The 16,882-nt window shown below is 47.1% G+C and overlaps 5 protein-coding genes, 1 long non-coding RNA gene and 2 pseudogenes across 10 annotated transcripts; 4 read left to right on the top strand and 4 right to left on the bottom strand.

Moving 5' to 3' along the window:
* Positions 1-203: 203 nt before the first annotated feature.
* On the bottom strand, positions 204-3,078 carry LOC117192342 (lamin-B receptor-like). Of its 2 annotated transcripts, none has more exons than XM_033396987.1 (3): positions 2,784-3,078; positions 2,354-2,698; positions 204-2,172 (listed from the first exon to the last, which is right to left on the bottom strand). In XM_033396987.1, exons 2-3 carry the CDS (start codon positions 2,663-2,665, stop codon positions 391-393), a joined length of 2,094 nt encoding a protein of 697 aa, XP_033252878.1. In that variant the 5' UTR covers positions 2,666-2,698; positions 2,784-3,078; the 3' UTR covers positions 204-390. The 2 variants fall into 2 exon arrangements, with proteins under 2 accessions (XP_033252878.1, XP_033252879.1); XM_033396988.1 differs by having other exon boundaries at positions 2,788-3,078.
* Positions 3,079-3,582: 504 nt separating this feature from the next.
* LOC117192343 (transport and Golgi organization protein 11-like) lies at positions 3,583-4,672 on the top strand. 2 transcript variants are annotated; one of them, XM_033396989.1, is made up of 2 exons: positions 3,583-3,690; positions 3,852-4,672. In XM_033396989.1, exon 2 carries the CDS (start codon positions 3,897-3,899, stop codon positions 4,482-4,484), a length of 588 nt encoding a protein of 195 aa, XP_033252880.1. In that variant the 5' UTR covers positions 3,583-3,690; positions 3,852-3,896; the 3' UTR covers positions 4,485-4,672. The 2 variants fall into 2 exon arrangements, with proteins under 2 accessions (XP_033252880.1, XP_033252881.1); XM_033396990.1 differs by having other exon boundaries at positions 3,589-3,690; positions 3,855-4,672.
* A 7-nt stretch (positions 4,673-4,679) lies between these two features.
* Positions 4,680-7,509, bottom strand: LOC117192341 (annotated as a pseudogene).
* Positions 7,510-7,800: 291 nt separating this feature from the next.
* Positions 7,801-8,255, top strand: LOC117192340. Of its 2 annotated transcripts, none has more exons than XR_004474290.1 (2): positions 7,801-7,947; positions 8,006-8,255. It is a non-coding gene; the product is annotated as an uncharacterized LOC117192340 (long non-coding RNA). The 2 variants fall into 2 exon arrangements; XR_004474291.1 differs by having other exon boundaries at positions 7,810-7,947; positions 8,025-8,255.
* Positions 8,256-8,294: 39 nt separating this feature from the next.
* LOC117192337 (transport and Golgi organization protein 11-like) lies at positions 8,295-11,465 on the top strand. 2 transcript variants are annotated; one of them, XM_033396983.1, is made up of 2 exons: positions 8,295-8,883; positions 10,114-10,660. In XM_033396983.1, the coding sequence occupies exons 1-2, from the start codon at positions 8,326-8,328 to the stop codon at positions 10,387-10,389; spliced, it is 834 nt and encodes a 277-aa protein (XP_033252874.1). In that variant the 5' UTR covers positions 8,295-8,325; the 3' UTR covers positions 10,390-10,660. The 2 variants fall into 2 exon arrangements, with proteins under 2 accessions (XP_033252874.1, XP_033252875.1); XM_033396984.1 differs by lacking the exon at positions 8,295-8,883 and adding an exon at positions 9,960-10,046 and having other exon boundaries at positions 10,114-11,465.
* LOC117192338 (MIT domain-containing protein 1-like) lies at positions 9,004-9,915 on the bottom strand. The gene has a single exon (XM_033396985.1). It carries the CDS (start codon positions 9,880-9,882, stop codon positions 9,064-9,066), a length of 819 nt encoding a protein of 272 aa, XP_033252876.1. The 5' UTR covers positions 9,883-9,915; the 3' UTR covers positions 9,004-9,063.
* A 325-nt stretch (positions 11,466-11,790) lies between the features above and the next one.
* LOC117192339 (high mobility group protein D) lies at positions 11,791-12,415 on the bottom strand. The gene is made up of 2 exons (XM_033396986.1): positions 12,204-12,415; positions 11,791-12,136 (listed from the first exon to the last, which is right to left on the bottom strand). Exons 1-2 carry the CDS (start codon positions 12,351-12,353, stop codon positions 11,951-11,953), a joined length of 336 nt encoding a protein of 111 aa, XP_033252877.1. The 5' UTR covers positions 12,354-12,415; the 3' UTR covers positions 11,791-11,950.
* A 3,345-nt stretch (positions 12,416-15,760) lies between these two features.
* LOC117194147 lies at positions 15,761-16,882 on the top strand (annotated as a pseudogene).

Here is a 16,882-nt window from a genome sequence, read left to right as displayed (position 1 = left end):
TGACCGAGGCATTGACGAAGCCGAGTAGCACTTCGGAGGCGAAGGTAGCGTAAAAGAGAATTGAAGTACTAGCCCCGCGCGCCCGTACCATGAAGCGTCAAACGAAAATTGAAAAAGCATTTGTTCCTCATGCGACATCTTGGTATTGTATAGTCTTTGGTTTAACTAAGCTTATTTAAGTGTTAAGTGTCTGTCGGTTGTACGTTGGTGAGAATAAAATCAAATTTTGTACTAAAATCAATGAGAGATGGTGTTATGTGAATGGATGCACGAGTATTGATATATACAATTCGAAACATAATGTAAATCAATACAGAACTAAAGACGAAATTGTCACAGAAATAAAAAACAAAACTGAACTGAAAATTTCATAAATAATAGTGTTATCTCTTAGAAGACTCTCGGCAGAATGGAGTACCGCACCCGGGCGCAGTAGCAATTCCATGCAGAGTGGTAGCGCGCATGGTTGCGGGCATTCGAGCGCGTGGTGCGATGCAGAAGCACCAGGACTAGCAGTACCAGCCCCAGCACTGGGGGCCAGGCCAGACGCAGCGACATGGGTGCTGCCAGAGCCACCAAGGCAATGATGTCGCCCAAGTAGTTCGGCTGACGCACATGGCCCCAGGGGCCTGTCAGCAGGATGCGGTTGCCCTGGAAGGTGTGAATCGTCTCGATGTTGGAAAATATGGGGTTCTGAGAGTTAAGCCTGTACTTGTACTTGTAGGCGCTGCTGAAGCGCTTCACGCAGAGGCCGAGCAACAGCAGGGCGACGACTCCGATGGGGGCATACCAACAGGTGATGGGCACACGCTGATCGTAGAAGTATTTCGTGACGGCGGTCAGCAGGTAGGGAGTGGCGGCATAGCGCAGCAGCAGGAGGCAGCCGTAGCCCTCGTACTGCAGTTCGAAGGACGAGCTCAAATGGTGATCAAAGACAATCGCGTCGAGGACGTAGAGCAGCAGGCAGCTGGCCGAGAGCAATGTGGCCGGATCGTAGTGGGTATTGTTAATGTAATAGCGCGCCAAGGTGATCCCGTCCGTCATCGGATGTGGCTTGGGCCACTGCAGGGTCTGGTAGATGTAGCATGTCGCATACAGAAGGGTGCTAACCATGGACAGGCGGTAGTAGTGCTTCCAGTCCACTCGTCCCATCCACTTGGGGTTCAGCTGCCTGCCGAGGGCAAAGTCCACTACAAAGTTGCCGGTGCGACCGTATTCGTTCGACACATTGTGCCTGAGCACATTGTACTTGGCGGTGTCCACGCGCCAATAGCTCCAGGCGGCCGCAACGAAAGCACTCACTATCCCAAAGATGCAGAATCGCAGATAGTGACGCAGTATAAAGCTCACGACGGGATACTTCTTATACTCGGCATAGCCACCGGCTATGATCAGGACCATAGCCACTGCCAAAGAGTTGAATTTGTAGGTCTCCCGGGTGAGATGTATGCGCCGTCCCGGCAACAGGGCCACTAGCAGGAAGACAGCCACTTGGTATGCCACAAAGGCGCCTACTACTCGGATTTGGAAAACCTGGCGCGCCAGATAGTTCCAGTCCACCAGAACCGCTAATTTAACGTTCTTGAATTGGCAATTGTTGCGCGCCGCGCAGCTCCAGGTGAGATAGTAGACACAAAAGGGCACCACAACCAATAGGAGGAAGGCTCCCAGCCAGCCGCCAAACTCCTTAGGAGACTTCATCTGGCGACACGAGGTCTCTCCCTGATTGGCAGACTGAAGTGTGCCATTGAAGCTACGGAACTCATCTTCCTCCAGTTCATCCTCTTCGTACAGGTCCTCCTCCCCCGTTGAGTAGGTCTGCTTCGACGACTTCTCGTCTTCGTACACCGATCGCGACAAACTTCTACTATAGCGACTGCCATCGTCTGTGTTGGTGGCTTTGGTTCCGCCCAAACTAGAAAAGGTCTTCGAAACGGATCGACGTAATCTCTCTGGGATGCGTTTGCGTATGGCGTCGATGTCCACTTCGCCCCCGCCTTCGGTGCGTATCTCAATGTGTTCAGTGGTTGTGCTGCTGCTGCTGTAGGTGTTCTCCGCGCTGCTGCTGTTCACGGAGCTGGTGTTGAAGGATTTGTTGGGTGCACGGCTAGCGGTGTTGGTGGTAAGGGTCATGGGCAAATTGCTGGTCGCTTGACGCACAGGCGAGGATACCTGCAAAGAATGGGCCGTGAGTAGAGCTTCTCATGAATTTTATCGCTTATCGAAGCTAAAGCTTTTCCTAATAATTCTCAGAATTCCAGGCAGGGCTGACCCTCGCTAAGATAAGGGCCCACCGATAGCGATTGAGTCTTGATAGCGACTTTATTGACTGTTAAAACGGATTTACACTCACCTCAGGGACCTCTCTGATGGGTGTTGGCGACTTGACCGATGTCTTGACGGGCAGAGAGGAAGTCATCGGTCCGACCGAGGAGCGAGGACGGCTGGAGCGCCTTGTGCGCGGTGCCAGTTCCACTTCAGAGATCGGTTGAACGACCTTGTTGCGCGAGGGCGAGACACGTGTCCGGGTCGCAGGGCCAGTGGCGGCTGCTGCAGCTGCCACTGAGCCAGCCCGCCTGGTAAAGGGCAGAAGGCTAGGCTGTGTGGAGGCGAGAGGTGCCGCTGCAGCCTCCTCGCGACGCGGGCGTCTCAGGCGTCGCTCCATGTCAGATTTATATGATTTCTGGCCAAAAACGTGCTGTAACAAAGTACCGATATTTGTGTATGCATTAATATATGTACATATAAAGGCGAGTGCTATATTTTATTTATAGTTATCGTACACACACACACAGCCGCAGAGGGCGGAGAAAACTATTTATTTGTGTCTGCAGTTTGGCGCGCTGAAAACGAGCCTCGTCTCAGAGCGACTGTACCCGGCAGCCGCGGCAAAGCTGCGCAGGGGCTGGACGCTCTCTTCGTCGTATCGCCGTATCGCTCTGATCCTTCTGCTTCTAATCTTCAAATAATTGTTCTACTTAGTTTTTCCTTTAATTTTTAATTGATTTATGGGTACGTTCACATATAATGCAGCAAAAAGCCACTCGAAAAGAAAAAACGCGCGTCTGCGGCGTTGTTGTAAACAGTGTGACCCTTGATTTGCGATATATGACCCTATGCCCCTCAGAAATATACCAAAATACACCGCCTCATTATTAAAATATACCGTAAATATACCAAAGAATTCAAGTTATTTTATACATATTCCCTGTTTTTGAAATTCCGTCGAATATTACTAGCTAGATAGGACTTTCAGCCCTGCCCTACTTGACTGGCTTGTTTTAAATACTCCCTTTTCTGTTGTAAAAGAGCGCGGAAAGCCCGCGTTGGGATCATCGTGTTCTGGTATTTTGTGGTGTTCGCCGCCTTCGCGTTTAACAGCACAGAATGTATTTTTTGCAATCGAATGTTAGTCAGCGGTTTAATTTCACATTAATGCAATTCAAATCAGTTAAATGCATGAATATTTTTTTGTTTCGTTCAATGTATAACCCCGTGATCCAAATATCATTCTGTGGTATGCAAGATTCTTATTTAAAAAAGCTCTAGAACACTTCTTAACAGCATTGTACCAGACTTTTCGGTATTTTTTAGCGCATTCTGGCCACCCTCATACACATAACAAAAGACAGGAAACAAATTTAAATTAATACAGAATTTGCGAATATTTTCCTGTCATTAAAGAACAATGTAAGTAGACACAAACACACGCACAAGACAGGAGCAACGAACTCGCATTGCAAAATGTTGCACAACCAAAATTCCATGTCCTAATTTGTTCTGAAAACGTCTCTCTCACCGCCTCCTCAAAACGGAACAAAAAAACATCGATTGCTGTTAAATCCCCCAAGAAGAGGCCCAGACCCCCCGAGCGAACCCGCCAGAAGCAAAGCACAATGGTGACCCCCCAATCGCCCACACCTATGTTCAATGGGCTGGATGACGATCTCTATAACGAGGCCAAATTCGCACAGGAAATCAACGACAAAATGCGCGTACCCAAGCGCATCAAGGCTACGGGCGAGTACTCTGACGAAGATCTACTGCTGTCCAACCAGAGCGGAAATCAGTTCATCAGCTCATGGAACTATCACGACAAGATCGACATGAATGTGTCCGACCGCATTGTGGTGCTCGGGCACAATCAGCATCTGGAAACGCGCTCGGCACCGCGCGAAATACAGCTGGAGAACTCCATTCTACCCAAGAATCCCTCGGCGAGCTATGCACGCGTCCAGACGCCGCCGCGCGTCATCACACTCACCGACCATCCTTTCCCATCGGCCTCCGAGGAGAGTTCCCCCATCATGGCCAACGGCCATCACCTGTATGGGCAGGATCAGGACTATGACGAGGACGAGCAGGGGAATGCCACTCAATACGTGCGCGCCAATGGCACAGTCCGCATGGGCTTCCACACCAACGATGCCAACTCTGTGGAGTCCGATTCGCAGGTAAGCAATTCGGAGGCGAAGGTAGCGTAAAAGAGAATTGAAGTACTAGCCCCGCGCGCCCGTACCATGAAGCGTCAAACGAAAATTGAAAAAGCATTTGTTCCTCATGCGACATCTTGGTATTGTATAGTCTTTGGTTTAACTAAGCTTATTTAAGTGTTAAGTGTCTGTCGGTTGTACGTTGGTGAGAATAAAATCAAATTTTGTACTAAAATCAATGAGAGATGGTGTTATGTGAATGGATGCACGAGTATTGATATATACAATTCGAAACATAATGTAAATCAATACAGAACTAAAGACGAAATTGTCACAGAAATAAAAAACAAAACTGAACTGAAAATTTCATAAATAATAGTGTTATCTCTTAGAAGACTCTCGGCAGAATGGAGTACCGCACCCGGGCGCAGTAGCAATTCCATGCAGAGTGGTAGCGCGCATGGTTGCGGGCATTCGAGCGCGTGGTGCGATGCAGAAGCACCAGGACTAGCAGTACCAGCCCCAGCACTGGGGGCCAGGCCAGACGCAGCGACATGGGTGCTGCCAGAGCCACCAAGGCAATGATGTCGCCCAAGTAGTTCGGCTGACGCACATGGCCCCAGGGGCCTGTCAGCAGGATGCGGTTGCCCTGGAAGGTGTGAATCGTCTCGATGTTGGAAAATATGGGGTTCTGAGAGTTAAGCCTGTACTTGTACTTGTAGGCGCTGCTGAAGCGCTTCACGCAGAGGCCGAGCAACAGCAGGGCGACGACTCCGATGGGGCATACCAACAGGTGATGGGCACACGCTGATCGTAGAAGTATTTCGTGACGGCGGTCAGCAGGTAGGGAGTGGCGGCATAGCGCAGCAGCAGGAGGCAGCCGTAGCCCTCGTACTGCAGTTCGAAGGACGAGCTCAAATGGTGATCAAAGACAATCGCGTCGAGGACGTAGAGCAGCAGGCAGCTGGCCGAGAGCAATGTGGCCGGATCGTAGTGGGTATTGTTAATGTAATAGCGCGCCAAGGTGATCCCGTCCGTCATCGGATGTGGCTTGGGCCACTGCAGGGTCTGGTAGATGTAGCATGTCGCATACAGAAGGGTGCTAACCATGGACAGGCGGTAGTAGTGCTTCCAGTCCACTCGTCCCATCCACTTGGGGTTCAGCTGCCTGCCGAGGGCAAAGTCCACTACAAAGTTGCCGGTGCGACCGTATTCGTTCGACACATTGTGCCTGAGCACATTGTACTTGGCGGTGTCCACGCGCCAATAGCTCCAGGCGGCCGCAACGAAAGCACTCACTATCCCAAAGATGCAGAATCGCAGATAGTGACGCAGTATAAAGCTCACGACGGGATACTTCTTATACTCGGCATAGCCACCGGCTATGATCAGGACCATAGCCACTGCCAAAGAGTTGAATTTGTAGGTCTCCCGGGTGAGATGTATGCGCCGTCCCGGCAACAGGGCCACTAGCAGGAAGACAGCCACTTGGTATGCCACAAAGGCGCCTACTACTCGGATTTGGAAAACCTGGCGCGCCAGATAGTTCCAGTCCACCAGAACCGCTAATTTAACGTTCTTGAATTGGCAATTGTTGCGCGCCGCGCAGCTCCAGGTGAGATAGTAGACACAAAAGGGCACCACAACCAATAGGAGGAAGGCTCCCAGCCAGCCGCCAAACTCCTTAGGAGACTTCATCTGGCGACACGAGGTCTCTCCCTGATTGGCAGACTGAAGTGTGCCATTGAAGCTACGGAACTCATCTTCCTCCAGTTCATCCTCTTCGTACAGGTCCTCCTCCCCCGTTGAGTAGGTCTGCTTCGACGACTTCTCGTCTTCGTACACCGATCGCGACAAACTTCTACTATAGCGACTGCCATCGTCTGTGTTGGTGGCTTTGGTTCCGCCCAAACTAGAAAAGGTCTTCGAAACGGATCGACGTAATCTCTCTGGGATGCGTTTGCGTATGGCGTCGATGTCCACTTCGCCCCCGCCTTCGGTGCGTATCTCAATGTGTTCAGTGGTTGTGCTGCTGCTGCTGTAGGTGTTCTCCGCGCTGCTGCTGTTCACGGAGCTGGTGTTGAAGGATTTGTTGGGTGCACGGCTAGCGGTGTTGGTGGTAAGGGTCATGGGCAAATTGCTGGTCGCTTGACGCACAGGCGAGGATACCTGCAAAGAATGGGCCGTGAGTAGAGCTTCTCATGAATTTTATCGCTTATCGAAGCTAAAGCTTTTCCTAATAATTCTCAGAATTCCAGGCAGGGCTGACCCTCGCTAAGATAAGGGCCCACCGATAGCGATTGAGTCTTGATAGCGACTTTATTGACTGTTAAAACGGATTTACACTCACCTCAGGGACCTCTCTGATGGGTGTTGGCGACTTGACCGATGTCTTGACGGGCAGAGAGGAAGTCATCGGTCCGACCGAGGAGCGAGGACGGCTGGAGCGCCTTGTGCGCGGTGCCAGTTCCACTTCAGAGATCGGTTGAACGACCTTGTTGCGCGAGGGCGAGACACGTGTCCGGGTCGCAGGGCCAGTGGCGGCTGCTGCAGCTGCCACTGAGCCAGCCCGCCTGGTAAAGGGCAGAAGGCTAGGCTGTGTGGAGGCGAGAGGTGCCGCTGCAGCCTCCTCGCGACGCGGGCGTCTCAGGCGTCGCTCCATGTCAGATTTATATGATTTCTGGCCAAAAACGTGCTGTAACAAAGTACCGATATTTGTGTATGCATTAATATATGTACATATAAAGGCGAGTGCTATATTTTATTTATAGTTATCGTACACACACACACAGCCGCAGAGGGCGGAGAAAACTATTTATTTGTGTCTGCAGTTTGGCGCGCTGAAAACGAGCCTCGTCTCAGAGCGACTGTACCCGGCAGCCGCGGCAAAGCTGCGCAGGGGCTGGACGCTCTCTTCGTCGTATCGCCGTATCGCTCTGATCCTTCTGCTTCTAATCTTCAAATAATTGTTCTACTTAGTTTTTCCTTTAATTTTTAATTGATTTATGGGTACGTTCACATATAATGCAGCAAAAAGCCACTCGAAAAGAAAAAACGCGCGTCTGCGGCGTTGTTGTAAACAGTGTGACCCTTGATTTGCGATATATGACCCTATGCCCCTCAGAAATATACCAAAATACACCGCCTCATTATTAAAATATACCGTAAATATACCAAAGAATTCAAGTTATTTTATACATATTCCCTGTTTTTGAAATTCCGTCGAATATTACTAGCTAGATAGGACTTTCAGCCCTGCCCTACTTGACTGGCTTGTTTTAAATACTCCCTTTTCTGTTGTAAAAGAGCGCGGAAAGCCCGCGTTGGGATCATCGTGTTCTGGTATTTTGTGGTGTTCGCCGCCTTCGCGTTTAACAGCACAGAATGTATTTTTTGCAATCGAATGTTAGTCAGCGGTTTAATTTCACATTAATGCAATTCAAATCAGTTAAATGCATGAATATTTTTTTGTTTCGTTCAATGTATAACCCCGTGATCCAAATATCATTCTGTGGTATGCAAGATTCTTATTTAAAAAAGCTCTAGAACACTTCTTAACAGCATTGTACCAGACTTTTCGGTATTTTTTAGCGCATTCTGGCCACCCTCATACACATAACAAAAGACAGGAAACAAATTTAAATTAATACAGAATTTGCGAATATTTTCCTGTCATTAAAGAACAATGTAAGTAGACACAAACACACGCACAAGACAGGAGCAACGAACTCGCATTGCAAAATGTTGCACAACCAAAATTCCATGTCCTAATTTGTTCTGAAAACGTCTCTCTCACCGCCTCCTCAAAACGGAACAAAAAAACATCGATTGCTGTTAAATCCCCCAAGAAGAGGCCCAGACCCCCGAGCGAACCCGCCAGAAGCAAAGCACAATGGTGACCCCCCAATCGCCCACACCTATGTTCAATGGGCTGGATGACGATCTCTATAACGAGGCCAAATTCGCACAGGAAATCAACGACAAAATGCGCGTACCCAAGCGCCTCAAGGCTACGGGCGAGTACTCTGACGAAGATCTACTGCTGTCCAACCAGAGCGGAAATCAGTTCATCAGCTCATGGAACTATCACGACAAGATCGACATGAATGTGTCCGACCGCATTGTGGTGCTCGGGCACAATCAGCATCTGGAAACGCGCTCGGCACCGCGCGAAATACAGCTGGAGAACTCCATTCTACCCAAGAATCCCTCGGCGAGCTATGCACGCGTCCAGACGCCGCCGCGCGTCATCACACTCACCGACCATCCTTTCCCATCGGCCTCCGAGGAGAGTTCCCCCATCATGGCCAACGGCCATCACCTGTATGGGCAGGATCAGGACTATGACGAGGACGAGCAGGGGAATGCCACTCAATACGTGCGCGCCAATGGCACAGTCCGCATGGGCTTCCACACCAACGATGCCAACTCTGTGGAGTCCGATTCGCAGGTAAGCAATTGGGGTTAGGCCACTCGACTTATCAGCAAACGCATGCAGGCCATGACGAAATTTGATCGACGACTATGGTAATAGTACACCCCGCTCAACACTCAGACTGTGTGATAGAGATTAACGACTGCTGCTTTTATTGATTTCTAGTACTATTTCGGATGATAAGTAGCCCTCTCCCTAGTCACTGGAGTAGCCGTTTGGTTCAGCGCTCGCCTCATCCACGTCGTTCTGTGGTTCGCCCGGGTCCTTGGGCTTCTTGGCAAAGGCCCGACACTTCCAGATGTCCACCTCGGTGGCCTGGCACTTGCGAAAATCGAAGTCGCACAAGCCCAGAGTATGGCTATTGTCACTGGCCTCAAAGTAGTGCAGACCGAGACCAATCTTGATGACCACCCCAGAGCTGAGCACGATCTTGCGGTCGTGAAGGGTGTCGTCCATTTGGTAGTGCAGCTGAATGTTGCCTGTGGCCAGATCGGAGCGTATCTGTTCTAGGATAAGCTGCTGGTTCTTGGGCATAACGGGATCCGGACGGGTGGTGAGACGAATGTACTTCAGATAGCGACAGTTCTTGACCAGTACTTCCAGGAAGTTCAGTAGGTTCCGAATGTGATTCTGGTCCGTCAGGTGCGGCTCATTGATGTGGCCCTCCTTGACATTGTCGTCCAGATAGGCACCGAACAGGCGCTGGTAGCTCTTGCCGCGCGAATCCCGCTCGATGCTGATGTGGTCCAGTACCCGACTGCTTTGCAAGTGGCTCTTCACCTGCTCCCTCAGCTGCTTGGCGCGGGTCTCGTATATCTTTATATACTTGCCGCACGGGTGTTTTTTGTTGGGCTCCGCCTCGCTCATCTGATTCAGCTTATAGATGCTCTCCTCGTACAACAGGATGGCCTCCATTATGTGTCCGGTCTGCTCGCACTTCATCGCACTGATGATGGGCTCCAGCTTGGGCGGCTCCTCCTCATCGTTGGCGTGGGGAAAGGGCTGATGTGACATTGTACTGTCCAAAAATACGGTTTACTACACAAATTTTGTTAAACAACAAATTTTCGTTAGTTGTTTGTAATGCTTGACCCGAACTGTCACTGGACACGAGACACGAGAATCTATATGATATATTTTTTACTTTCCGATTTGAAATGGTGTATCAAAAGATATCTGTGGGTTGCCCCGCAGTCTGACCAACTGATCAACCGTATTAACGCCCGAATCCTTCTCTGCCCACAGCTAACCAAGGGCAGTGCCAGCAAGCGTTCTCAGCTGAACCAGCAGCAGCAGCAGCACAACAATCTGAATGCCTCGATGCTGGCCCAGCGCGAGGGCACGCCAATGGGCGAGCTGACGCCCTACGAAGAGATCCTGTATCTGCGCCGCCAGCTGGCCAAGCTGAATCGACGGGTGCTCAACATTGAGATCAACAACATGCAGCGGGAGAAGATCGTCTATTGCCTGGGCCTGGCCTACTTTGTGCTGAAGACAATATTCTGGCTGAATCGCAATTAGAGGGACAAGGCGGGGGCAGGGCTGCTCTCAATGCCGCTCTCCGTATGGTGCTTCGGACCACAAGGAAAATGTGGAAAATGGCACAGACTCACCCACTGGACACCCCTTGGAACAGCTTCTTTCGTTCATACCCTATTTGTTTCACTTTTTGTGGATTGGCTCTGAGAGAGACTTTGTTTTTTTGTTCGCCATAATTCGTAGTTTAAGCTCTAAAATAAAATAAGCGCAACACCTTCTCTGTTTGTCCACCGTGGAAAACTGAAAAAAAAAACAAAGGACTCCTTAACTTAATTACCAATATCTGGAAAGGAGAGTGCCTGCCCAATCAATATACACCATAATAAATTTAAGCTTTTATCTGCGTATGTTTCACCAAACCCAACCCAGCAGTGCATCATCATCCATTGCACTGAGTTGATAGATATTGTTTGTAGGGTTGTGTTTTAGATTTGTTAACCATTGATAATCCCAAAGTGAAGACAAGTTCTCTAAAGGTATTTGGGGTGCTAACCCATTAGATATATATAGATAAATATATAGAACTAAATCCCAACTGAAACGGAGCAAATCCATTGAATTCGTATTGATATTTAAAATAAACAAGAGGTTAATACAAATGGATTGCTCACTTTTCGTCTAGTTAATTTTATGGGGGGGAAGAAGCGGATGTGGAAGACCCAGCCAGGCCAGGCCAGGCCAGCCAAAAAAGAAACAGTCGAGGGGCACGAACCCATATTTAACGCATTTAAAAAATGTATTTCTTGATTTATTTTGTTGGTTTCGTTTCTCATTAAATTATATGTATAATTATCAATTAAATCTACCGATTAAATGCAATTACATCTGCTTTCTCCACAAACTCATCCTCTACCCTCTGCTTCTTCGACTACACATCTTTTTACATAACAAGACGTTTAAACATTATTAAAGTTTAATGCAAAATGACGAAAAGACCTGAGCGATATTTCGTTTGTTTCATTTGCGGCGTGTTCTTTGTGTGTGTAGTGTGGATCTCTAATCTTAACTCTCTGGAGCCCTGCATCTAATCGAAAACATCCACCGGGGGAACACTTGTATAACTTGTTTTCATATTTTTATTTTTAATGGAATTATTTGATCGTTTTTCCTTTACAATTTTCATACGCAAGATAATTTACTTCTCCTCGCCGCAGAAGAGATCGCTTGGGAGAAACATCTTTAAGGTGCTGTGCTTCCCCCTACTTTTCGTTTCATCTATCTCTCTTTGTGTATAGATCATTATAAAAGAAACAACTACTAAAACTTAAATTTTTATGTATAAATACAATTTTTCTTATTTCTGGTTGATTGGCTCTCCCTCCTGCCGATGCCGGCAACTGCAACAGTCGATGCAGTTTGGTGTTGGTTTTCTGATGTATCGATTGTGTTTTTGCTCTATTATAATGTTAGTGAAGCGACTGCATAATGTGTGGTGTTCGTTTTGCAGGTAAAATCTTCGATCCACTGATGCTGTAGTGTTTTGTTGTGTGACTGGTGATGGATAACTGATGGTGAATGCAAGACAGTCCTCGAAAGAGCCATCCTACTCGCTCTCGTCATCATCATCATCGTCAGAGTCGTCCTTCTTGGTCTTCTTGGCGGGTTTTTTCGCGGGCTTCGAGCGTTTCTTGGCATTGCCATTGGCAGAGTTATTGCCACCATTGGCCTCAAAGTCCTTGACGGCACGATCATAATCATCCTTAGCCTTGGCAGCCTTGGCCTCCCACTCCTGCAGAAATCAAAGAATATTTTATTACCGATTTCCCCAATGATATTTTAGCTTTCGGTGTACTCACCGACTTGTCCTTCATGGCTCTCCATAATTCTCCACCGCGCTTGGCTACCTCGGTGACCTTGATGCCGGGACTCTCGCGCTTAATGCCTTCGCGGGCACTATTCAGCCACAGCATGTAGGCGGAGAGGGGACGTTTTGGTTTATCGGCCATAATAATTTTGTGTTTTTTCTGTTACTATTTATTAAGAAGTAATACAACTATTTTATGCTTGCTTCAAGCTGAAAAGAAGAGAACAAAAAGTAAGTATACAAAAGAAATAAAAGGATAAATAAAAGGAACTAAGACTGTAGTAAAAATGCAATTTGAAATGTTCTTCGAAACAGCACATTTTTTCCAAGCGCGCGCCATGTTATTGTACCGAAACGCTAAGGCGAGAGCAGAGAGCGAAGCCACCACCAGCACAGAGAGACCCAATCAATGGCGACCCAAAAGAGACGGCAATACTCCTGCTGCTTCTGCCCGCGTCAACGCTGACGCTCAGAAAAAATGCGCGCGCGCGCGCTCTGACATGTTTGGCTAGTATGTTTCTGTTTATACAGCGCGCGCCACTTAATAATTAATACGAATATTAATTGAAGTTTTACAATATTAAAGATGTTTCCAAGCCTAGGCAATTCTCAGACACTTGATATTATTTTCCCCCCCGCAAAGATAGCCAGAGAGCAATCTGCGAAACAGCGAGTACAAAACGGAACGGAATGGCAACACTTTGCTTTTTCTGTATAGAAAGTGTTGCAGAAAGCAGCCATAGCGATGGGCCCGGTACAGGCTCACCAAAGCAACGCAACGAAGAGGATTGGCAAAGGGAAAACCTGGGCAAAGTGTGATACATTTTTTTATGAAAATAAGCATTTTTTCTAGGAAAAGAGCCATAAAAGTGATTGGCAAACCGAAAACGAAAATCTATTTGGTATAAACTTTAGGGCAAAGAGGAATAATAAAGCAGAAAAATAGCTGGGCAGCGCGTCTCTTGAGGCCTTTGCTTTTTCAGGCAGAATACAGACGTATTTTAATGCACAACAGTATCAGGCACTTTCGGTATCTTTAACCGCACTATTTATGAATTTCTCTTTAAATTATTTAATATTTTCCTTCAGACAAAGCGTTAAGGTATTAACTTTAGAGCAGAGCGGAATGATAAAGCAGAAAAATAACTGGGAAGCGCGTCTCTTGAGGCCTCTGCTTTAGCAAACAGAATACAGACGAATTTTAATGCACAACAGTATCAGGCACTTGGGGTAAACTTTAACCGACACTATTAATGTGTTTCTCTTTAAATTATTTAATATTTTTCCTTCAGACAACGTTTACCAACCTCTGTCGTTTCTTTCGAACTGAACGAGGTGCCGTCGCGCCAGTCAGGGCGAAGGCGGCCGCCGAAGCAGCAGGCGCTGCCTCAGTCGACGTAGACGTTGGCAGAGGTGCAAAAATATATGCGTCGGCAGATGGTTTGAGAGACAAAGAGAGGGGACGCCGTCGTTCGCGTCGCTGGATTTGTGACGTCGTTGAACAAAAATTCACTTTTTAATACAACCTTTTGAAACTATTGAATTTTATTTGATTTGTTGAGAAAAAACAAAACAAACATATGTATCTGCAAGGAAATCAGAGATTGAGAGAGAAACGCGCTCTCTTTTTTGTGCTGTTGCTCTCTCGCTCTCGCACGCTCTGCAACCGGCGAATGAAAAGGGAAGCGCAAATGCCGAGTAAAAACAAAAGGAAAATGGCGGCGGCGACGCTGGTAGCGACAGCGACGCTGGCAGCGACGTGTGCACACCGGCTGCATGTGAAAGTGCGTTTATGTTGGTGAGAGAGTAGTGGAGAATTTCAAACGCAAAAGGGAACATGATAAATGGCAATGTAAAAACAAATAAAACGCGATGGATGCATTAATATACGTAATATGGCAAATCCCAGTGAAAATGCAAAGCAGAGAGCATTTTTCCCATAAAATCATGCCGAAATTATAACCAATCTCAATTATTTTCTTCTACACATACACCCAGCCGTTTGGATTAGTCGTCGTCCCATACATAGCCTTGCTTCGGTCGCTCTCTCTGGTACACACACAGAAGAGATACGGCCGAGGGTCGTTTTTAAAAAATGGCGCAAAAAATGTATACGCATTCAATATATAAATACAATTTTTAAAAAAAATGTATTATTTTGGTACGGTACTTTTTTTTATTTTCGTATGTCATAGCAGCCAGCTTGAAGTCAGGCATAAAAACACTTCTAGTGTTTTACATATGTACGTGACTTCCAATCTAGATCGAATAAGTGCTCGACTATATCTTATCGGAAAAATCATATTAGCTAACAAATTCACCGTTTATAGGTGCAAGGGCCTGACTCCAGATTTCGGCCAGCCATCGGCAGATGCTGGGAGGCATTTTTCCACCATAAAATCATAAAGAACATAAAGAAGGCGCAACAAAAGACAAGAAGGAAAATGGATGCTGAAACTGTCGCTGCAGTTTTTCCTTGTGTCCCTCGCGCACAAAGGATAACGATGTCACGCGCCGTTGAAAGTTCACAATAGTCGGGGGTCCACGGTCGGGATCGAAAAGGAATAGGACGTGGCAAGGGAAAGAAATACAAACTATTCCTCGAGTACCTGGGAAAGCATGGAATGAGACGGGATGGAAGGATGGTCGACTGCATTCCGATGCACCCAGATTGCATGACGTCAAATTAGGGGAAAATTGTGTACGCAGCTGGGTTCGTTTCGAAAAAACGGCATTATAATTTATTGAATGCGGCCAAGAAAATGTTTTGCAAACTTATGGAACTGTTAACTTTTTGCAGCTACTGTTATTCCTCTGTTTTACGAACATGAGCGATCTTCTTGAAAGAGTAGGAGAGTCATCATTTTTTAGTAGTTCTCACTAGTTTATTAGGACCGACAATTTTTGGAGAATAGTCCATTGTTGCATATACTAGATACATACATATGTACATATGTATTTGTGGTGTAGTGGAGAACCCAAAACCGCAATGCACTAGCAGAGACGCCAAATACGACTCGTCTTCTAGGAGAGCTTCATTCTTGCGCATGGCCTCTCTCTCGCAGCGACAGCAAAAAGCAAAAAGCACAGCGGTCGAAAAAATTCAACAGCTTGTCAAAAAGTATTTTATATGCTTTGATATTTAACAAAGGAGGGTAAAATAGTTAATCAGAGTGGAACATTTTCAAAAAGGGAACTTACGCTTTGCTCATCTACAGCTGCAGTTTTATATATTTTTAAATTCCAAATTTATATTTCCTTATTTATTGTTTACAGTAATTTACAAAAATTAGGAACTTTTTGTACGATCAAATGTGGGAACAAAAAGTTTCAAAGCTGCTCGACTGATTTAAAATATACAGCTTCGCGAACAAAAGTGCTTGTTAGTGGCACTTTAATTGAATTACGAATAGCGGTTTTAAACGTGTGATCAATATAACTTTAAACCTCACGTGAATTATATTTGCTTTTGCTTTAACTGCAGCATTCCGAACCCAGAGCAAAACGGAGAAGCAAGCTAGCACAGAGCATGAAACTTGACTTCGCAAGAGCGCAAGAGAGCGAGAAAAATTGCAAAAGCTGTACAGTTCGCCGAGTGCGCTTCGCCAGAGAGGTTATCAGGTTTTGCGCTCGTTGGGGCGACGGGGCGGCATAGCGCATACAGTGAAACCACAGAGAGATGACCAGCCGGGCGGTGGCGACGACGGGCGGACTTCCCTTCCGATTCACCGATGAGCGTACCATCAAGTTTGTGGAGCTCTACGGTCGGGAGCCTTGCTTGTGGAACAAGAGGCCCTACCTAAGAGGGGCGAGGAACGCAGCCTACAAGCGGATCATGGCCGGGATCAATGCCAATATCGATCGGGGGGAAAACGGACTTTCCATCCAGGGAGTTAAAATAAAGATCAAGAACCTAAGAACCGGATATCATCAGGAGCTCAAGAAGATAAAATCGAACCCTAGACGCTACCGGCCCAAGATACCCTGGTTCGCCCCACTGCACAAGTTCCTGGCGGAGTTCGTAGACACGGTACATTTATAGATCCTGCAGATCACTCATCTACAGAGCCGTATCCTAACCCAGAATCTCTTTCTTTTACCGTTAAAGCGAGCACGATACTAGGGATGTGCCGCAACTGAAGCGAATGTCCGTTCGTCTTCACCGTCTGAAGCCCATTAAGCTGCAGGAAGTGGTCAAGCTGGAGCCTTCCCGTGACCATGCCAATTGAACAGCCACCCACTCCACCGCCGTCTCTTCCGAAGGTCCCTGTGGTCAGCATAATGCCATCCTCACACACGGACCGAAGCGAGATCCGTGGCGAAGACGAGTTTAGGTTCTTTGGTTTGAGCGTGGCGGCCCAGCTCCGTAATATCCCAATCTCCAATTCCATGATCATGCAGTCCAAGATCCAGTACATACTCTCCATGGAACGTCTCAAGATCAACGGACATGTGGGCGATATGAATATTTTTAACTAATGCGACCACCTTTTCAAAATATCCGAATGATCATAAGATCGTTATCTATGATACTTCTTAAATATAATTTACTACTTAGGTTGTGATTTCGTTTTAGGTTTTACTATTACATACGTCTACCACTGAATTTAATTCCGTGAACTCTTGGAAGTTTTACCTTGTTTATTGAATAAAATTCTGTGTACTTCATTA

This window comes from Drosophila miranda, assembly GCF_003369915.1.
Source record: "Drosophila miranda strain MSH22 chromosome Y unlocalized genomic scaffold, D.miranda_PacBio2.1 Contig_Y2_pilon, whole genome shotgun sequence".
Taxonomy (NCBI): Eukaryota; Metazoa; Arthropoda; class Insecta; order Diptera; family Drosophilidae; genus Drosophila; species Drosophila miranda.
Note: the sequence above shows the minus strand (reverse complement) of the source record. Positions and strands in the feature narration are given on the sequence as shown.

Bases quoted from the DNA above. Each gene is read 5' to 3' on its own strand.
- LOC117192338 (XM_033396985.1), bottom strand. From the start codon at position 9,882: ATGTCACATCAGCCCTTTCCCCACGCCAACGATGAGGAGGAGCCGCCC.
- LOC117192339 (XM_033396986.1), bottom strand. From the start codon at position 12,353: ATGGCCGATAAACCAAAACGTCCCCTCTCCGCCTACATGCTGTGGCTG. The intron at 12,137-12,203 runs GTGAGTACACCG...TGATTTCTGCAG, and splicing joins GAGCCATGAAGGACAAGTCG to GAGTGGGAGGCCAAGGCTGC.
- LOC117192337 (XM_033396983.1), top strand. From the start codon at position 8,326: ATGGTGACCCCCCAATCGCCCACACCTATGTTCAATGGGCTGGATGAC. The intron at 8,884-10,113 runs GTAAGCAATTGG...CTCTGCCCACAG, and splicing joins CTGTGGAGTCCGATTCGCAG to CTAACCAAGGGCAGTGCCAG.
- LOC117192342 (XM_033396987.1), bottom strand. From the start codon at position 2,665: ATGGAGCGACGCCTGAGACGCCCGCGTCGCGAGGAGGCTGCAGCGGCA. The intron at 2,173-2,353 runs GTGAGTGTAAAT...CATTCTTTGCAG, and splicing joins CCATCAGAGAGGTCCCTGAG to GTATCCTCGCCTGTGCGTCA.
- LOC117192343 (XM_033396989.1), top strand. From the start codon at position 3,897: ATGGTGACCCCCCAATCGCCCACACCTATGTTCAATGGGCTGGATGAC.